This window comes from Bombus vancouverensis, chromosome 12, assembly GCF_051014615.1.
Source record: "Bombus vancouverensis nearcticus chromosome 12, iyBomVanc1_principal, whole genome shotgun sequence".
In the NCBI taxonomy this organism is placed as follows: domain Eukaryota; kingdom Metazoa; phylum Arthropoda; class Insecta; order Hymenoptera; family Apidae; genus Bombus; species Bombus vancouverensis.
This window is the reverse complement of record NC_134922.1, coordinates 11,882,501-11,900,684: the sequence shown is the minus strand read 5'-3', so window position 1 is coordinate 11,900,684 and position 18,184 is coordinate 11,882,501. Positions and strand designations below refer to the sequence as shown.

At 39.6% G+C, this 18,184-nt stretch overlaps 1 protein-coding gene across 5 annotated transcripts in view; it reads left to right on the top strand.

The window, feature by feature from the left end:
• The window catches only part of LOC117155271 (E3 ubiquitin-protein ligase Rnf220), a 202,703-nt gene that overhangs the window by 40,952 nt on the left and 143,567 nt on the right, over window positions 1–18,184 (top strand). For 4 of the 5 annotated variants that reach the window (XR_013059658.1, XM_033331082.2, XM_033331079.2 and 1 more), the window contains exon 4: window positions 8,867–9,004. The exons of the other annotated variant lie outside the window; for it this stretch is intronic. Coding sequence is in view for 3 of the 4 variants with exons in the window: in XM_033331082.2 (XP_033186973.1) it covers window positions 8,867–9,004 (138 nt within the window). In the remaining variant the exon portion in view is untranslated. The remainder of the gene's footprint in view (window positions 1–8,866; window positions 9,005–18,184) is intronic. 5 annotated transcript variants of the gene reach the window in all.

The following is an 18,184-nucleotide window of genomic DNA, read 5'->3' as shown; positions in this document are numbered from 1 at the left end:
TGATCGCGGGTTTTGTCAATACCATCTAATGACAAAATCCGCAATCGCTTAGTTGCCGACCCAATATTTGCAAGAATCGTGGTTTCAAAAGTTAATTTCTTAACAGGGTGTAACGTAAGAGGCGTAACATAATTCGATGCATACATTTCTAAATGATTACTATGAATTGTCGCTTTCTTATTCCTTATCCGGTCTTGCGTTATGCCTACGTACCGTGAAAAGTAGTCATTTGCATAAAGTAACGATGCAAGAGTACATTGTTGCTTGCACGACACACGGCACATGTATTATCTGAAAGAACATCGTTTATATTCGTCTGAATATACAGGGTGTTGCAAGTTCTCCCGCTGGAATATTCCTAATAAACAAATATAGGTTGCTGCAACTTTGACTTGCGACTATTGTACTTGTTGAGAATTGTGCACTTTAGTCGTAAAAATAAACGTATGGAAATACTCACAGTACACGTAGAAATGATATTAAAATAGTTTCAGATTTATTTAATACGTGATGTACAAGATATTCGTAGATACGCGTTGCACGCGTCTCGGCAACCTTTTTGTCTCGCCATCTTCTTTATCACCGTACGTACGCAACAGTTGCATTCTTCTGTTTCACGAGACGCTGCGCACGCACATACTCCCACACACACTCATACCCATATATGTGTGCCACTACTACGCGGCCAATCCAATGCAGCACACAAAATTACACATATCTCAATAATACTAAGCAAAGGTTAAAGAGTGAGTGTAACATGCAGAAATTCATAAAACGTCCAAAGTGGAGTGTAATTGTCGTAGCATACGAGGTATTTCTAGTAACTCTCTATAACTCTATAACTCTGTCCCGAGCGATGTTAAACTGCGCTCTTCTTTGAAACGTATCTGTACAATTTCTTGTACGTCTTGCACTTTCTCATTCTCCGGAGGAACAAGACAAAAGGCAGGGCGGAATGCTCGTGTTTGTGTCTTTTTTTTAGTCTTTCGTGCGTTAGATTCGACGAAATCGACATTGAGATATCTTTCAGACTCGGCCTCGTTGCATCATTTTTCCACCCAGGCACCCGGATACTTTCTCGTTCAGCAAAAATCCTATGGTTACATTTCAAAAAAGAGTGCGCTTGGTCTTTGCATCTGCGTTGAAGCACAACGGTGGAACATTTTTCTCTAACTTCGCCTGCAGCAAGGTTACAGTCTGTCCGAGTTAATAGGAACACCCTGTATAATACATAAACTAGATTTTCACTTAGATTCCATTTCTTCGATTTATCAGTTAGGTTCTCAAACGTCTAGAATTGCACAGACACTCGCAGTCTACTGGTAATGTTCGGCTGGCAAAACGAGAAACACCCTGTATAGCAGAATCGAGGAGGATATCGCGAAGGCGAGTCGCAGGCCGGTATAATTTATTTAATTATATCGAATTCACGGTGAGAAGCGCGTGCCTGGAGTTCTCACGGTAGGACAATAAGGACATTCATTCGTCCGTTCGAGCCACGGTGGCTCGGACAAGCGGTTTCTCTTAGGTCTTAATCGTTTGCCACGGAATGCGCGTTTAATGCAAAAGAGGACACAGGCGGCTTGTGTTTGACTCGGCTTGTATTTTCTCTGGCTGTCCTCGCGACACCAGGCCACTTACTTTACGAGCTGCTCCATAGGCTCCCCGAGTTCCTCGAGCTCCGAACGATCTTGCGAAATCCTTCGAGTACCGCTTGACGCTAATGATGCCTACTATCTAAACGACTAAACGACTAAACGTGGCTAAAACGATCTCTCCCTCTCTGTCTCTCCCTTTTTCCATTCGTTTCCCCGATACTCGTCCTGTCTCCTCTAATTAAATTCACGAGTTTTTAGGATGCCAGGATAATCACTTACTCTCGTTTATACGTGAAGTATCGCGCTATTATCACGTCGACTGGCACACGGTATTGTTAACAACGATCGAAACTTGGATCACGTTGTGAGAAAAGAAACATGCACGTAAAACACATATATATTAGAATATTTATGGCGTTGGTTATAGTTATGGTGTGTCTCAATGCATGGTGGATCTGGCAAGAAATATATAAAATTCGCGTAGCGTTGATGATCGAACGATCGACTCTTTGAAACGTTCGTCGTTGATAGTTTTATTGAAACCGATATTTATCGAGTATAATCCAGTGTGCATTCAATAGACTTTGAACATCGTAAAATAAGATTATCGCGACGTGCGTCGTAAAACAAGATTATCGATTCATCATCGATTCGTATAGTTCGCTCTGGTTACTCAGCAGCGGATATTCTACGCAAGCTTCTCTCGATCGAGTACAGTTTCGATAAAGAAACACGTTGGTTGGAGCAAACATCCGTGGACGCGCGATACCAACGAAAATGAAAAGGAAAACGAAGGAACGAGACGCGTCTAGGGAAGCTTTATAGTCGAAGGTTTGCAGCCGGACGCGAAACCACACTTTACTCGATGGGGTATACACCGGTGGAGGAGACACGGTAATAATACGTGAACAATATAGGCAAAGTTAGGTACTGGACAGGTCGACACAACGAAGGGGTACCCCATTGCACACTCTGTATGAAATATCAACCACCGTGAAACTTGAACGCCCTGAGAAACTTTGGGGCCATTCTCCGTCATCTCTTACTTTCGCTCGATCGCCAATCTGCCCGGTTGCTACGAGCTAGGACACCAAAAAATCCCCGGAATTTCTATGAAAAAGCAGGGAAACTGTGTGGCTGACCAGGATCAACGTTGTCAGAAGCAGGCAGAAGCAAAAGGTTGGGATATAAGAGGTGGAAAGGCAGAGCAAAGGCATCCTGCCCGTCAATATTCACTAAACTATGCGCGAGTATATCAAATGCTGGCCTCGCTTTGCTTTATGAAAAAGTTGTAAAATTAATAAAGAATCTTGCTCGGTCTCGTTCCTTATTCCCAAGAGATCCGACGATACACCGAGTCGAGCTTCTTATACCGCGCCTTCATCTATACCATAGCTCTTTGTATATCCAACGTTTTTTAATATCGTCGTTTTCAACTCTGCCAATCACACATGGGTTCTTTGAAAATAGTTTTTAAAAATTTCCAAGTGTCCAAGTACTAGGTTGTCCGAAAGATGTCTTTCTTTCGCAAACCTGTTTTTTACAACAGCGCACCTTCGTACAGACGTGAAACCAAAATGTCTGTGAAATGTCAGTCTGAAAGTCGGTGCGTCTATTATTTCCTCATGAAACGAAAGAAACTTTTCGGACAACCTAATAGTTTCTGCAGGTTCGTAGGACGTCGAGTTTCGTCGAGATCGCACGAATACGACGAATAGATAGAATCGAACGTTCTAACGACAAACGCACGTTTACACTAGGTCTACGTGCTGTCCAAGTTGGTTCGTTAAAATTTGGTCATGCGTCTTCCTCGGGAAGCTGGAAATTCGTAGACGCGGAAGGAGATTTTGGAAAATTGTGCAGGATGGTGAACGCATCTTGCTACGCTAATAAGTTGAAGCATGACGTTCGTATCAGATCCTGTAGCAGTGATTGTTAAACTAATATTGAAACGGACGATTCGGGAACCGCCGCTATTTATGTCCCCGTTTGAACTGGCGGACTTCCGCCGCGGGATAATACGGTTAACCACGTTGGCCATTAGTCTTTCCACAATCGATACACGCCGGCTGTTACAGTGAAAATCGACGTCGATTATCATCCAACAGCTTCGATAGCCCTTGTCCACCTTTCCCATCTTCGTTCTATCATTCTGACTTGCAGCCGATCGAAGAACCAATAACTTTCCTCGCTGCGCTATATGTTGCGCATAGACGCCACATAGAAATACATCAAACTGTAAAATTAGCAAATGCGTTTATAGGAAATTCGGAGCGTAGTATAACTCGATTCCGACAAACAGGCGACACTCGTCGATCCACTGTCTGATTGTACGCTGATTTGTTCAAATTCCTGTATCGTTGTATCTTCTCGTTTGAACGAATTTTTTGAATCACGCGTCGAACAAAGTCTTCTTTGATCAGTTCTCGTCGTCAGGAAATTTTTCCGACTTTCCTCCACGATACGATCGGTATTTTCTTAGATACAGAGCGCGTATCTACCTACGTGTATTTCTCATATCGTAGAATCGTTTTATAAATTTTTATTTGATCGAGTTTTATCATGGAAGAAATTTGCCGCAACAAATGATTGCCACGTTGAACGCCGCTTCTCGATTCTCTTTCCACCTTGTTATCATTGTTTTCCGCTCTTCGTGTATATCTTCATTTCGATATCGTGCCGTAGCTGAAAAGGTCTCACGCCGGGTATCGAGCCGGCTAACTCGTCGCAACGCAATCCACTCTCCGGTTCCAGTCTGAACGTCTCGTTCTCTGCTACTTGTTCTCTGACAGAGTAACCGAACTGTCTTCCTTCCCTGCGATGTTCATCCTTGCGAAAAAACGACCTCGTTTTTTCATACACGTAGAGCCTCGTCGTTGTTGCATCTGCACTTTGATGCATCCGCAGGACGTGCAGATCATTGGCGTTGAATCGTATTTCAGATATTCTACAACGACCACGGAAATCGCGTTATCTCTGCCTTCCATCCTTTCGCACTGTTGCTGTATTAGCAAGAAACTTGCTACGACTCGCATCGAAATGTAGTTGAAATTATCGTCAATTGCACTTTCTTAGAATTCAAATATCGCTACTGCTTTTAATTTCAACGAATTTTTTGAGTCACACGTCGATACTTCGCTTGATCAAATATTTCCACGAAGTTTTCAGTTTCTTTCGTTCGTACGAAGTTCCATTATTCGTAATTGTGATCTTAACATGTCTGGTTCGTTTTGTATAAATAGAACCTTTAGTAGTACAATTGCACGAAATATAATTTTCTATATCTTCGTATAATACGTTGCATTTCACGCATCTTCGCGCTTTCAAATTCCTTCAAATAGAAATCTAATCGAGACGACAGGGACTTTCTTAAAATCGGTTTAATCATTGCAATTCGTCATTGTAATCTTTCGCACGAAAACAATGATCGGCCGATCGTGCAGCGTCGAATCTGCCTACATTTGCGGAAAAATTTCCAACGACCCATCCATCGTCTCGTGATAAATCGGCGAAGAATCGTATGAATGAAGAAGAACGCGACGAAAAAGAAGAAAAACGGAGAAGCTCGAAGCAAAAGTGGAACTTGGGAAAACAGTGCGGACTGCCTAACATGGCGCACAAAACGATTGTGAACCGTGCGATTGTTGCGCATCGTGATCACCGCAGCTGACAACCGATTCTGCGATCTTAATCTGGTCGACATACTCGCAAGAAGGGAGAGAACTGTCAGAACGTAGGGGAACGAAGAGAGAGAAAGAGAGAGAACGGAGCTGGAAGAAGGAAAAAATCGGTAGCTGGTCGATTGAGAGGACGGGAATCCGTCTGTCGGTTTATACGGTTGAGAGACCGGATCAAGAACCTTGAATAATTCATCGAGAAAGCGAGACTCGTTGCTTTAGCTTCGGTGCAAGGACTGACGTTGTTCCTTGCCTGTTTGCACTGTTAGTCGATTCGCTTTCTACCCTACCTCCTCGTCTCGGCTATTTCTGACACCCTGTATCAGCCTGTCTGTCCGCTTCGTGTTTCACCATGTACATCGAATTTTTCTTACCCATAAAAGTACCTTACACCAGCGATTCTCCGTTTCATCCATGCAGACATTGTAATTCGAAGCTCGTTGTTTAACATTAGAAATGTCACAGCAGTGAAAATGACTGGTTCTACAATTTTAGAAATTTATCGACCCTCGTTTAGGGATCGTGGATTCAGATGGATTGATAATAGCAAAGATGTACTTCGTAACGTGGAATTGCTTCCGTAAGAAAGCAATAAATCAATGAATATAAAAATGTTCTATTATTAGGTATTTTTTAAAGACCAGTCATTTTCACTGGTTTTTGGTAGAAATAGCTTCGTGTTAACTATCGGTAGTTCTGGTGTTAACCATTATCTTCGTACCACGTGCATCGATTTAGGTTCGATGCTGGGTTTTCGATCGTTAAAAATCAAAGTGTAGGTAGGGCGAGTAGGTTTGACGTTGGGAGTATCCAGAACCGGAGTGTAAAAGCTTAGAAAGGCGAAAAAAAGACGAAGGAATTGGAATGAAGGATTCACGGGGAATTGCGAAGGGACCATGGGGAAAAATGGGAATCGAGTTTCAGCGTTTCTGCAAAAATGAATTTCTTTTTCGATATATAGCCTAGCGAGTTTATATTTTCTCGCGCATCGACGTAAAAAGCTCTTGTATTCTTCCCTTTATTTCTAATTTTTATTTATAATTTGAAGCAGTATAGAACAGGTTAAACTCCAAAGAATGAAAATCCTCAATTTCTCGTAATTATTTATCAATACTCAGAAAATTTAATTCTTAATACGTACACATAGAGCTTGCGAAAGGACGTTTAACTCAAAATTCGTTAAAATTGCCCCTTTCTCGCGGAAAATAGAAGAAGGTTTGGTCCACGTACTTTGCAAAGAACCGTTCAAACCTGTAAAATTGTATGGTTGTATAAAATATGTGTCGTGTAAGGAAAATGAAAAATTGATACATTTTCATAAAATGAATACAATACTTTGTTAAGTAACGTACACAACGTTGCCATTTAATAGACAAACCTTCAATAGACGAATCATAATTCTACCACACAGATACGATATCTTTGGTGAATCTTGCCGCGTTTCCCAACGAACTTTTCAAATATTCCGATATTAGGAATATTCCTCTTTTTCCGTTTTAATTATTTCTACGCGAACAGTCACCCTCTTTTCGGTATGAAGACGCTTTAAAACGACGAATGAATAGAAATAACGTTTGGAAACGAAACTTGGTTGGCGTTTAAGCGAGTATCTTTCGGTAGGACGAAGTTCCAGAAGATTGCTGTCAAATTTCTTAAGCAGCAGGAGAAGCTTTTTTGTTGCTAACGCGACCGTTAAATTTTTCATACGGGCGACTAAGGGGGCAAAAGGCGCAGGTAAAGAGAACCGTCTTTGAGGTTCTTTTCGCCGCCTAATTGTATCGGGTGTCTTAATCAGTGTGTAAGCTACTAAAGTCGAAAGTCTGGAAGAGGGGAAGGAACGAAGAAAGAGAACCTCCGCGTTCTGCATCTCAAAGGCTGAATTTTAAAAGTGTGTTAAGCCCCTGGCATTATGCTCGCTGCATTTATCCTCTCCGAACATGAATTTAGATTGTGGCTTAGGCACGATATTAGGCTACGTGCTTCTATCCACCGAATCTAAAATATACCTTTTTCGAACAGCTATTCCCTTTCTTCGTCTACTTTCTTTCTTTCTTCAATTTTTTCTCTTCCCTTCTACGCGAATATAATTACAGCCAATATGAGAGCAAAGTCTGTGCAATATCCACGCTGCGTCTTATCTTTTATCGTCTTTTATTTGTATCGTTAATTAACGCAACGAGAGACAGGTGAATTGTAGTCGAACTGCAGCAAGATTTTTTCTTCTATCATTTCGTTCCTGTTCTTCGAGCGGAAGTAGCTTTTCGCTATTCTTCCTTTAGCAGATCTAACGTATTGTATTTTCGTATCAACATATAATTAATCGTCTGGAACGCGTATCGAGTCAGCGAGAGATTTATTTCAAGGAATAACTCGTATGTTATTCTTCGATTCGTAGTTTTGTTATGTGCATTTTCCCGTGGAATTTTGATCGTTACGTACAGCTGTTAAGGAGACAGCGATATTTCTGTGTATTATTAACAGAGGAATAGCGAAGAACATTGATCGTGGCTTTAATTCGGTGGATATGAATCGCAATGATGGGATTGCTTCAGATGAAAAAGGGTCTTTCGTGATCAACCCCATGCCACGTGCTGACTCGATGCTAAAAGCCAATATAATGTTTCGTGAAAGCAACCACGACGTACCAATATCGATATTAACTTGGCAATAAATTAATAATCCTTTACTTTTGACTGGAACGATCAAAGTTCAAGTTCAAACTCAAGCCAAAGTTGTCTAATAAGCGCACGTTTTTAACGTCCATGGAATTTCCTATTGCGATACGTGTCATCGCTCGAGAAACGTATTTGAAACGCGTACTTAACAGTAAACTTTCAGCTTCAGAGATACATACGTATAACTCCATTGAATCGAATAACAGTTCTTTCCCGATGATTATTTCAAAAGTACTTGTGAGACGACAAAACTATTACCTCTAACGTTAAGATATATCGAAGCTCCAATATTCGTTCACACTTTTCTATAAAAAAAAAAAAAGAACAATCCAAGTTCCTTCTTCATGAAATAATTCCAAACTTTCGAGCAATAACACACGTGATATGATAATTGTTTGAAAAATATCCAGAAAGAGTTCTAACAATCTTCTTCAAAACTCCAAAAACACTACATACAGGGTGGTTTATATAATTGGTGGTACAAGCGGAAAGGGGGTGATTCTAGGCGAAAAAAGAAGTCGAAAATATAGAATAAAAATTTTTCGTTCGAGGCTTTATCTTCGAGAAAATCGACTTTGAATTTTCGCTCGGTACGCGTGCGGTACGTTGCAACGGATCTCACTGTGGTTCGTTGTCTCGATGGAAAAATTAAAAAAAAAATTTTTATTCCATATTTTCGACTTCTTTTTTCGCCTAGAATCACCCCCTTTCCGCTTGTACCACCAATTATACAAACCACCCTGTATATAATATATTAATGTTACAATAACCAATATGTTAACATTTGTCGAAACAGTTTGCATGAACTCTATAGATGTAAATGTGTATACTATGTATAACGACCGCTGTATAATATATATTATAATGCATAGATGATGTTGATGACTGATGACCGTTGTTATGTGGGTGATTCTAGTGGGGCCTGTGTTCGGGGGCCGATGCGGCGCGGAGGCGCTCGGGCTGGGGTTAGGGCTGTCGCTGGGCCCGGCCTACAGGTTCGCTCTGCCCCCGGGACTCGCTGCCAAGACCACCCGCTGCCTTGTATTCGACCAAGGTAGGCCTACCAGCCATCTTCATTGCCTCTACGATCTCAGATAGAACAGATCTCTTCCACACGATCCCCTGCCCCCTTTCATTTAAGTATATTTCATCCCTAAGGTTGTTGCTTCTTCCTATTCGATCGGCAACTGAGTGATTGCGGATTTTGTCGATATCACCTAATGGCAAACTCCTCGATCACTTAGTTGCCAACGCGATATGTTAGCTTGTCCGAGAAGATTCTTTCGTTTTATAAGGAAATAATAGAGGGACAGTGTTTTTCCTTTTATATTAGTTTATTGAATTATGCACGAACGTAATAATAGAAATATAATTCAATAAAATAATGTAAAACAGAAATTGTTGTTCTTCTATTGTCGTCTTACGGAACGAAAGAAACTTTTCGGACAACCTAATATCTTCGCCAATATCAGATTGCCATTTCCTTGGGCGATCTTTAAACGTCTGTCTCCTTATTTGCAAGAAAAGAATTCTATTTAACTCCGTATCGAGTTTAGGCGTGTAATAGTCTACGCGAATTAAAATCTAAGTGAAAATTGATCGACATTTAAATTTTTCGAAGGCAGTTTGTTACAATATCGTTTAAACAAACTCTCTGAAAATCCATTTACTCGGCTGATCGTCGATCGAAATTACAAATTTCGTTTACCATTCAGACGATAGGGATTTACCAACAAATTAGGCTATATTTTTCGCTGTGATAAGAATTTACTAAGTTTGCTATTTAGCGATGAAAAAGTGTAAAAGACGACTTAAACGCGGTCCTGAAAACTGAACGATTCCACGAACGGAATATGCGAAAGCAATCGAGTAGTTCTATCTGGGATTCGAAGGATCTATAAATAAGTATTATTTCTTCGACAACTATCTATATTAACCACTGACAATTACGATTTTCGCTTGATGGACAACTAACCCTGTTTTCAATCTATTATGCTGCTTAATTGAATAACGAACGCGTACTGGGAAGATTTATTTTCCTAATTATTATTTACCAAGAGGACCATCGGCCAGATATTTGAACTCGTCTAAACAACGATTAAACGCAGGTAATTCGATCGTCGTAGCACCTAGCAAGCGTTGTATGTCGTGGAATCGACAAATCACGTTAAGCCTGTGCGTCGTCAAATTCTAACATTTCCCAACAGAGTGCTGATATATAGTAGGCTTAACAAACTTCGATCGGTAGGGTAATGCGGCATGGCAGAGTTAGAAGATTAGCCAAAAATTTACCGTCACGTATTTGCTGGCTAACAGCGACTCTAACGATCGCCGAAACGAGGACTGTTACCTTCTTAACGCGCTGACTACGGTTTATTCAATTTTTTCAAACGATTTAAGCGAAATAAACTTCACGCGGTTTAGCAAATGTTCAACGATGCGAATGGTTTGGATAAAAAGAAGCAGTCGCTTTGGTGATTTCGGCTGGCCAGAAGTAACTCGATGAATTGTTTGCCATTTACTCGAACGCGGAACAGCTGTAATCTGAAATCTAAAGGGTCCTTCTCAAAGTCGATATCGTCCCGTTGATGAATTTCGGCTTAGGATATCGATTTTAGTGTTCATTGCCGCGAATCTGCTGTGCTTAAAGTCGGCCATCGATCCCCGAAATCCAGCTGCAAGATCGACTTGCGCGTTTGCACGGACTAAGCCTACGAGCTATGCTCATCTTCGTGTCCACAAATCTAACAACACCGATTGTAAACGAGCTTGCGCTTTCGTCAGCCGACTGCAGTCTGGTTAAACGTCGGCTACGTACACCATCTACGTTAGAACTAAACACCTGCGAGTAACATGAAAATTTCATCCATCTGCTAAATTCTCGAATACATAATTCTACGAACATTTGTCTGATCTGTTTAGTTTAAAATTTCCTACTTGGCATTGTTTTTTTTTTTTTTCTATTTTAAGACACTTTGAGATATCGCGGTTTCCGTGATTTTTACTTGTCAAATAAAATTACACTTTTTAAAGATCGTTACGAAATAGATATCGGACCAAGTGTTTTAAAACGTATCGAAGAAAGACAAAAGACCTCGGTTTGTCTCTTCAGTTTCGAAACGACGGATTGAACATTTCGTCGAGACAAGGAATATTGTACTGAAAATTAATTAGTAGGAATTTTAATGAAAAACGATCGAAAGTACGAAACAACAAAGCGTGGAACGATCGATTTAACGATACAACGTGCAAAGTAATTCTATTCTGAAAGAAAGCGATACCTTATATGAGAAACAATGAGAAGAGCAAAGCAAAAGTAGGCGAAAAAATTCGATCTGGAAACACAGAGTCCCCTTCTGGCTTCTAAATTATGTATTCGACGATAACTCGGCTAGGATGCACATGATTCGGCTATGAGAGGTGAATTTCAAAGACGACAAACAGTGACTCGTTTCGGCTTTTTCTTCGCTCTCCTCGATCGTCTCCTGGCGCTGAAACGACGACGAGGATCTTACCGGAGAGCAGATATTATTTTTCATAAACGCGGCGTAAATGGTCGTTTCGCGTGATTGCATGGATCCAGTGGGATGAACGCGTGTGTTCCTGGTTGTACTCCGGTTGAGACGGAGCGGGTAATTCCGCCGATCCTATTTAGCCCTTCTTCCTTTTCTGCCTAATACGATCGTGAATATGCTCGGCTACGATAAACGCGTGTATTTTTTCATCAACGATATTTTCATTCCTCTCGAAACTACGAAAATATTATTCTTTATTTTACCAATTGTTCCTCCTCTTCGGCTGAAACCAACATAACAAGATGCAGTTGTATCTTAAAGTTCCACTTGAATTTCAACTTTATACGAAATAGTCAAGGTCACCGCGTATCGTAAAACGTCCTTGGACCGATAAATATCGTTGAAGTAATTAATTCAAGAAAAACTCTACATCTTTATTTGTGTACATCCGTGACCTGGACACTGCTATTACGCAGAAATATTGTAAATATTTTGAGAGCTGCATATTATTGTACCTTTGAATATACAGTATGTTTTGGGCAGAGTCGGCGTGACCTTTTGCTGGGCCTGAGTACACGTTCAAATGCTACACTTGAATTTTACAACGAGAAATTATTTATTGACAAATGTTGAATGATTAATGATGGATATTAAATAATAATACAACCTCTATTTTTTTAAGCAGTTTTTTAAACAAAACCAAGTAATATTTTTTCGCAGCGATAATGCAAAAAACTATCGATGTAGTTTAAATTCTCTAAAAAGTACATTTCTATGAATTTCGCCTGGAATTTTTTCTCTAAAGTAGTTTCCAGAATATGAGGACTTTATGCAGGACTTTATGATAACAATTTATTTGATTTTCGCCTCACACACTATGCCTGTACTTATACTTGTTTCGATATACTTTTCTATTACAAATTCATCCGCTCGTTGCTCAATCAGACAACCTCAACCTCAACCTCGACAAATACAACAAGCAGGTTCAGCGAGAAAGAATACCAAAAATTAGAAGATCAGTCGGACGATTGTACGAAAAATTCGCGTTAGATGGTTCGAAAAATCGATTCCAAAGAAACCTGTTAAACTTCAAAGAAAGATAAAGCGATCGCTATACCGTCGTTGATAATTATACCGACGTTTGCTTACTTTTACCAAAATGTAACTTAGCTAAAAAATTACAAATAGAAAGACTCTTTGATTTTCCGGAGCAGCTTTAAAGAAAGAAAAGAAGAAACGCGGCTTCCACCTTGTTTGAATTCGTTTACTTTCTATTACTAGGTTTTTATCGAGGGATGAGATCATTATGCCGGTCTCTGCCGTTTCCCCTCTGCCGGTCTCCATGTAACGTCTTGCATCGCCACCTTTTCGGCCAACATCCTCTCACCCCGTGGTCCTCCTCGCCCCGTTTGCTTCTCGCCTCTTCGCGCGACAGTAATTTTACTTAATTAAATTCCGTTCTTTCTGCCTTTGCTACTACGACCCCTCTGGCCATATCCCCATCCCTCTATCGCCCACCGAGGATCGTCAGTGATTTTTCTCGCATCTTTTCTCTCTTCTCGCCTCGCAGCTTCAAACGATTTTTCCACGATTTCGAGCTCGTCCCGGCTGGCTAAGAGCGTTCACGATACACAGACGGGAGATTTTGGTTTTTACAGCGATCGCGCCTCGAATTTGTCGCTTGCTGCGCGTTTCCCTGTATTTTTCGATATTATTCCAATTTTAGTTTTCCGATTCGGCTATAATACGTCAAGAAACGCACGCTGTTTCGCATTATAGACACGCGTACATTTCGTTTCTCGTAGATTCTCGATGTCGTTCTTTAAGAAAAATAAAAGATTCTGTATATATTTTATTGAACACGAATATGCTGTCTTGGTTAATTACTCGAATTAAATTTAAATACGTCGCTTGTTGTACGAACGTACGAAGCATTTCACGCAGCTTGAAAATGCATAAAATATTTTTTTTTAACTATATTTAAGCGCGCGATCCTTTTTAACTTTGAATAGCTTCCTGTTAAGCTACCTTTACAATATTTTGTCTTATCTTATCTAACATACTCGTTCTCGTTGCAATTTTATAATCTCGGTAAATTAGAATTGAAGCCAAAAATATGCAGAGACCTCGACTTGAATTTCAATTATTCGACAGAAAAAAAAAAAGTAAATATTGGACAGGAAAGTGTCTCAGAATTGCGATCCTTTTCAGCTTTGAATGGCTTCCTATTACAGCTACCTTTACGATATCTTGCCTTATCTTATCCAACGTACTATTCTCGTCGCGAAATCCATCTTCTCAATTTTATAATCTCGGCGAATTAGAATTGAAACCAAAAATATACTCGACACAGACCTCGACTTGAACTTGGATTATTCGACAGAAATAAAAATGAAAATATTGGACAGGAAAATGTCTCAGACTTGCGATCCTTTTCAACTTTGAATGGCTTTCAATTAAACTACTTTTACGATATCTTGCCTTATCTTATCCAAAGTACTATTCTCGTCGCGAAATCCATCTTCTCAATTTTATAATCTCGGCGAATTAGAATTGAAACCAAAAATATACTCGACACAGACCTCGACTTGAATTTGGATTATTCGACAGAAATAAAAATGAAACATTGGACAGAAAAGTGTCTCACACTTATTCTCTTTGGTACATCAATTTCGCGTCTTTGGCTCTGTTCAAAACGAATTCCACAATTCCCAATTAATCGATACGTACGAAAACCCATAACGATTGAAATAAATTAATCTTAGGGTGTAATTTAAAAGAAATATTCAATGGATCGCTGATAATATCCACGTTTATGCACTTCGCGCGATGCGCAGAGAGTCGTAAACGAGAGAAAAATGTCTGTACAGTGGGTTTCCTTGCATAATATTTGCGGCTACTCGTTAAGCGGTGTAAGAATTAAGGGGTGCGAGAAGGGTGGCTTGGCGAGGACTAGGGGGCTTCTTATTACCACTTCATCTGCAATTAACATTTATGGACGGCAACTGTCTCTGCTCGAAAAACTAATTAAATATTCCGTGGCAGGCTGGATAGGGTGTTTATCGTCGACCTTGGGAGTAAAGAATAAAGAGCGTAGAAATGAAATAAATAGATAAGAGAGGAGAACAATGTTCGACAGACTGTTGACCATTAAACCACTCGTCTTATTTTTATCCAGACATCTCGATGAATAGAATGATAATGGAAGAACGAGGGCGATTTATTTTCTACGATGTAACGCGATATAAAAAATGCAAAGCAGATTAAGAAACGTTCGATCGTTTTGTCACCAAGTTAATAATTAACTGTGCGTTTCGAAAGGAAAATTTAAGCAGCGAGTTATTAGAACGAACACGAGTACAAGTACAGTGATAATAAATACGACGGACTATGATTAACTGCGTTAAAAAAAATATATAGTTGTTATTTGTAGTAGTTGTTCATTTTCATTTTAATACGTAGATATTGTCTGGCGCGATAAAATAGTATTTAAAAAGCAATTTTTTAATTACGCGATCCTATTCACTGTTCAATTCATTTTTAACAACATTGCCAACACTTTTAGCACCTCGATCAATATTCAATTATATAGCTAATATTGTTGGTTCGATATGTTTCTACTGTGACCGTGTTCCTGTATGCTTTTTAAACGTTATGGTTTTAAATAAATATTCCAACGAATCGTGTTTCATTTTAAACAGTCGCGTTCGTTTTATTACCGTGTTTTGTAAACTGTTGCCATTTTTTTTTTTATTTCTGTATAAATTTGCGTAACACCATGAATGATAATTGAAATCAATCTTAATATCTGTTAGAGGGGAAACACGCTTGTGTTTATGTCGAATCCCGGCGCACCTGTAATTATTTTTCATCCAATTTTTTCAACCTTTGACACAATATACTATGTATTAAAATGAATATTTCACGGTTCTCCTCTTTACCGCGATGCTCGATTGCAAATTAATTACTATCTCTTCTAGAATCGATACCAATCTATCGCATTCATATATATGTGTGTATATATATATAGCTATGTGCTTTATTTATTTTTACGTGAATAGTAAGATCAAAAAAAAAAAAAAAAAAAAAGAAATTAAATTAACGATACGATAAATTAATTATTGGTAAAACCGCAGTTGCTTGACAGTAACGTGTCATGCAGCTTCTAATTATTTATTATTGTTATTTATTGTCTTTCTTCTCATAGTCCTTGCCCTCCACGTTAGGACACACTTTCAGTTACGACGAAGTTTTTAATTAGAAGAGAAAGAACTTAAGAACGTAGAAATGTTATTTGCATGGATTGCTGGTGAGAACAATTTATCAGTGGATTCGGAAGATACATTTCTAACGCGTCGTGTCGCGCATATATTAACAGGGATCGATAAGAGTTGTTAATTCCTGTCGATTATGACGCACGTAAATAAATCTTCATTTCCAGAGTTTTTAATTCCAGAGACACGTTTTTCCTCGTTTCACTTAATACGTCGCGTGTTTCCGGAATTTTGTCGACCAATCGACAGAAAGTTAAAAGATATCGTAGATACTGTACGTAGGAGGTTTTAATCGGAAATCAATGATCGGGGAAAAAATGCAGGTGATAAAATAATCAGTTGAAAAAGATCGTATCGATGACAGGAAATTAAGGAAATTTATTAAAAATAATTTTCGCGATAACAAAAATGAGGTGTTTTATACGAAATAGAAACAGTTTCCATATTTTTCACGATGATAGCTGTATGTTCGAAATACGTTGGAAATTCATAACACTTGAAACGGTTGAGATTACATTTTGTCAAAATTTACGCGAATAACCCAAAAGATAAATACTCTCTTTTTTTTTTTTTATCTTTACTTTTCACATAAATGGAATCAGCTTTTCGTAGTTTGTCACGTTGCTCGATGCATTCGTTACGACTTTTATCGCTAATTATTAATTGATCAACAAGCACCGCTTTAACAAGTACCTGCATAGACAAATAGCATGGAAGATAGAACTTGCAAGATTTCCTAACAATTTCCAAACAAATTCCAAAGGCTACGAAATCGTCGAACCTGGAAACTTCGCGTTATCGCGAAAGCTTACGGTTGTTGCTAATAAAAATAGAAAAACGTTTAACCCTTTGCACTGCTGCGTCGAGTGTGACTGGCCGTCAGTTTTTATCTCGGCAGTTCCTTTGTCGAGTCCCACTCGACGTTCTTTCATTGCCATCTTTTTTCGTGGAACGTGTGAAAGAAAAGCAGCATCGCATTCTGGAAATTGTTTCGAGATACGTCACACGCTTAAAAAATACGACGATAACGCGAATAAAACTGCTATCTAAGTGAATTTCTTTCTTCCTTTATTTATTTAAATTCTCATATTTTTTTTAGTTCAAGTAAATTTCAAAGGAAACACTTAAAAGCGTTGGCAGCAGCTGCTAACGAAATGGAAATAAAATTCCGAGTGCAAAGGGTTAACGCGTTGTAACGCAACTTTGATTCGTCGAAATCGACGATATTTCCATTTTCAAAGGCAGATGACTCGGTTGCCTATTTCTTTGTGCGATCAAACTCCTCGTGTAAATAATATCAAAGAGCGAGGGAAAGTAATAGGCAGAAGATTCGCAGAGCGAAAAAATCTGCAAAGACCGGTCGCGTCATAAACCGGACGTTCGAAGCTTTGACGAGGGTTGTTAGTGTTCCGCGAGGGCTTCGGCGATCTTAAGAAAAGTCGTAGATGTTACGCGCGGCAAATTTTTCGGTACAGCACCAGAAGATGGTCGATTAAGCCGGTTCACAGGCCGCCTTCCGGCTCGGTAGACCACGCCAGGTATTTTTAAAGGTGTGCCGCAGTTAGTGGGCAATGGAGCCGAGGAATATATAAATTTTAACGGCGACCATGTTGCTTCTTAATATCCTCGTGGCCAGTTTTCGTCCCGAGTTACTGCCTTTCCTAGTACACTGTGGTGTACTGCTGGTAATCGCGTTGCACCGAAACGCCGGCTTTTGCGGCTTCTCGTCGAATCTCGTCTTCTTCTCACGCTTCTTCCGACCACGCTCGTATCTCTTTATTCGTTTCATTGAAATTTGTTTCGTTCGTTGAAATTCAGCTGTTGAAATTCAATCGGGCAACCTGTTCATCTTTAGAGAGTCGTCGGTTGTTACGTGGCTTGCGATTCAGCTGTTTATTGAGGTGCTCGATCAACGCTGTACGTCGAAAGGATGCTATTGTGGATGCTATTAGGCTGGAAACGAAGTTTTTTTTTTTTATTTAATTGTTTACATTCACAATTTGTCCAGTTTGGACATTTGGTAGAATTTTTTAGCTGTTAGATTATCATGTGGGTGGCTACCCCCAGTGGGATACCATCTTCGTGTTTGCTAGGTTGTGTCCTTTGCGAGGTCTGCTGGGTGTTTCCTTTTCAGTCTTCTATCCATGTTTGGAAACCAAGTGACTGCGGATTGTATCGCTAGGTCGTAATGACGAGGTCACCTTTGTCTTTTGTAGTTTGTAATTTGTCTTATTTGCTGTTGTTAGAATTTAATCTTAATGTTAAGATAAATAATCTGCGGAAGACACGATGTTTATGTTGAGATGATATTAGGTGATATTTATTAAACAGAAATACAGAACCAAATGTATTTCAAATATAAGCGAGTGTTGTGGATTGTTGACAGTTCACTCTCAGACTGACTGTACGTTGTGACCCATGGTCCCTCAAAAGATTTTCAACCCC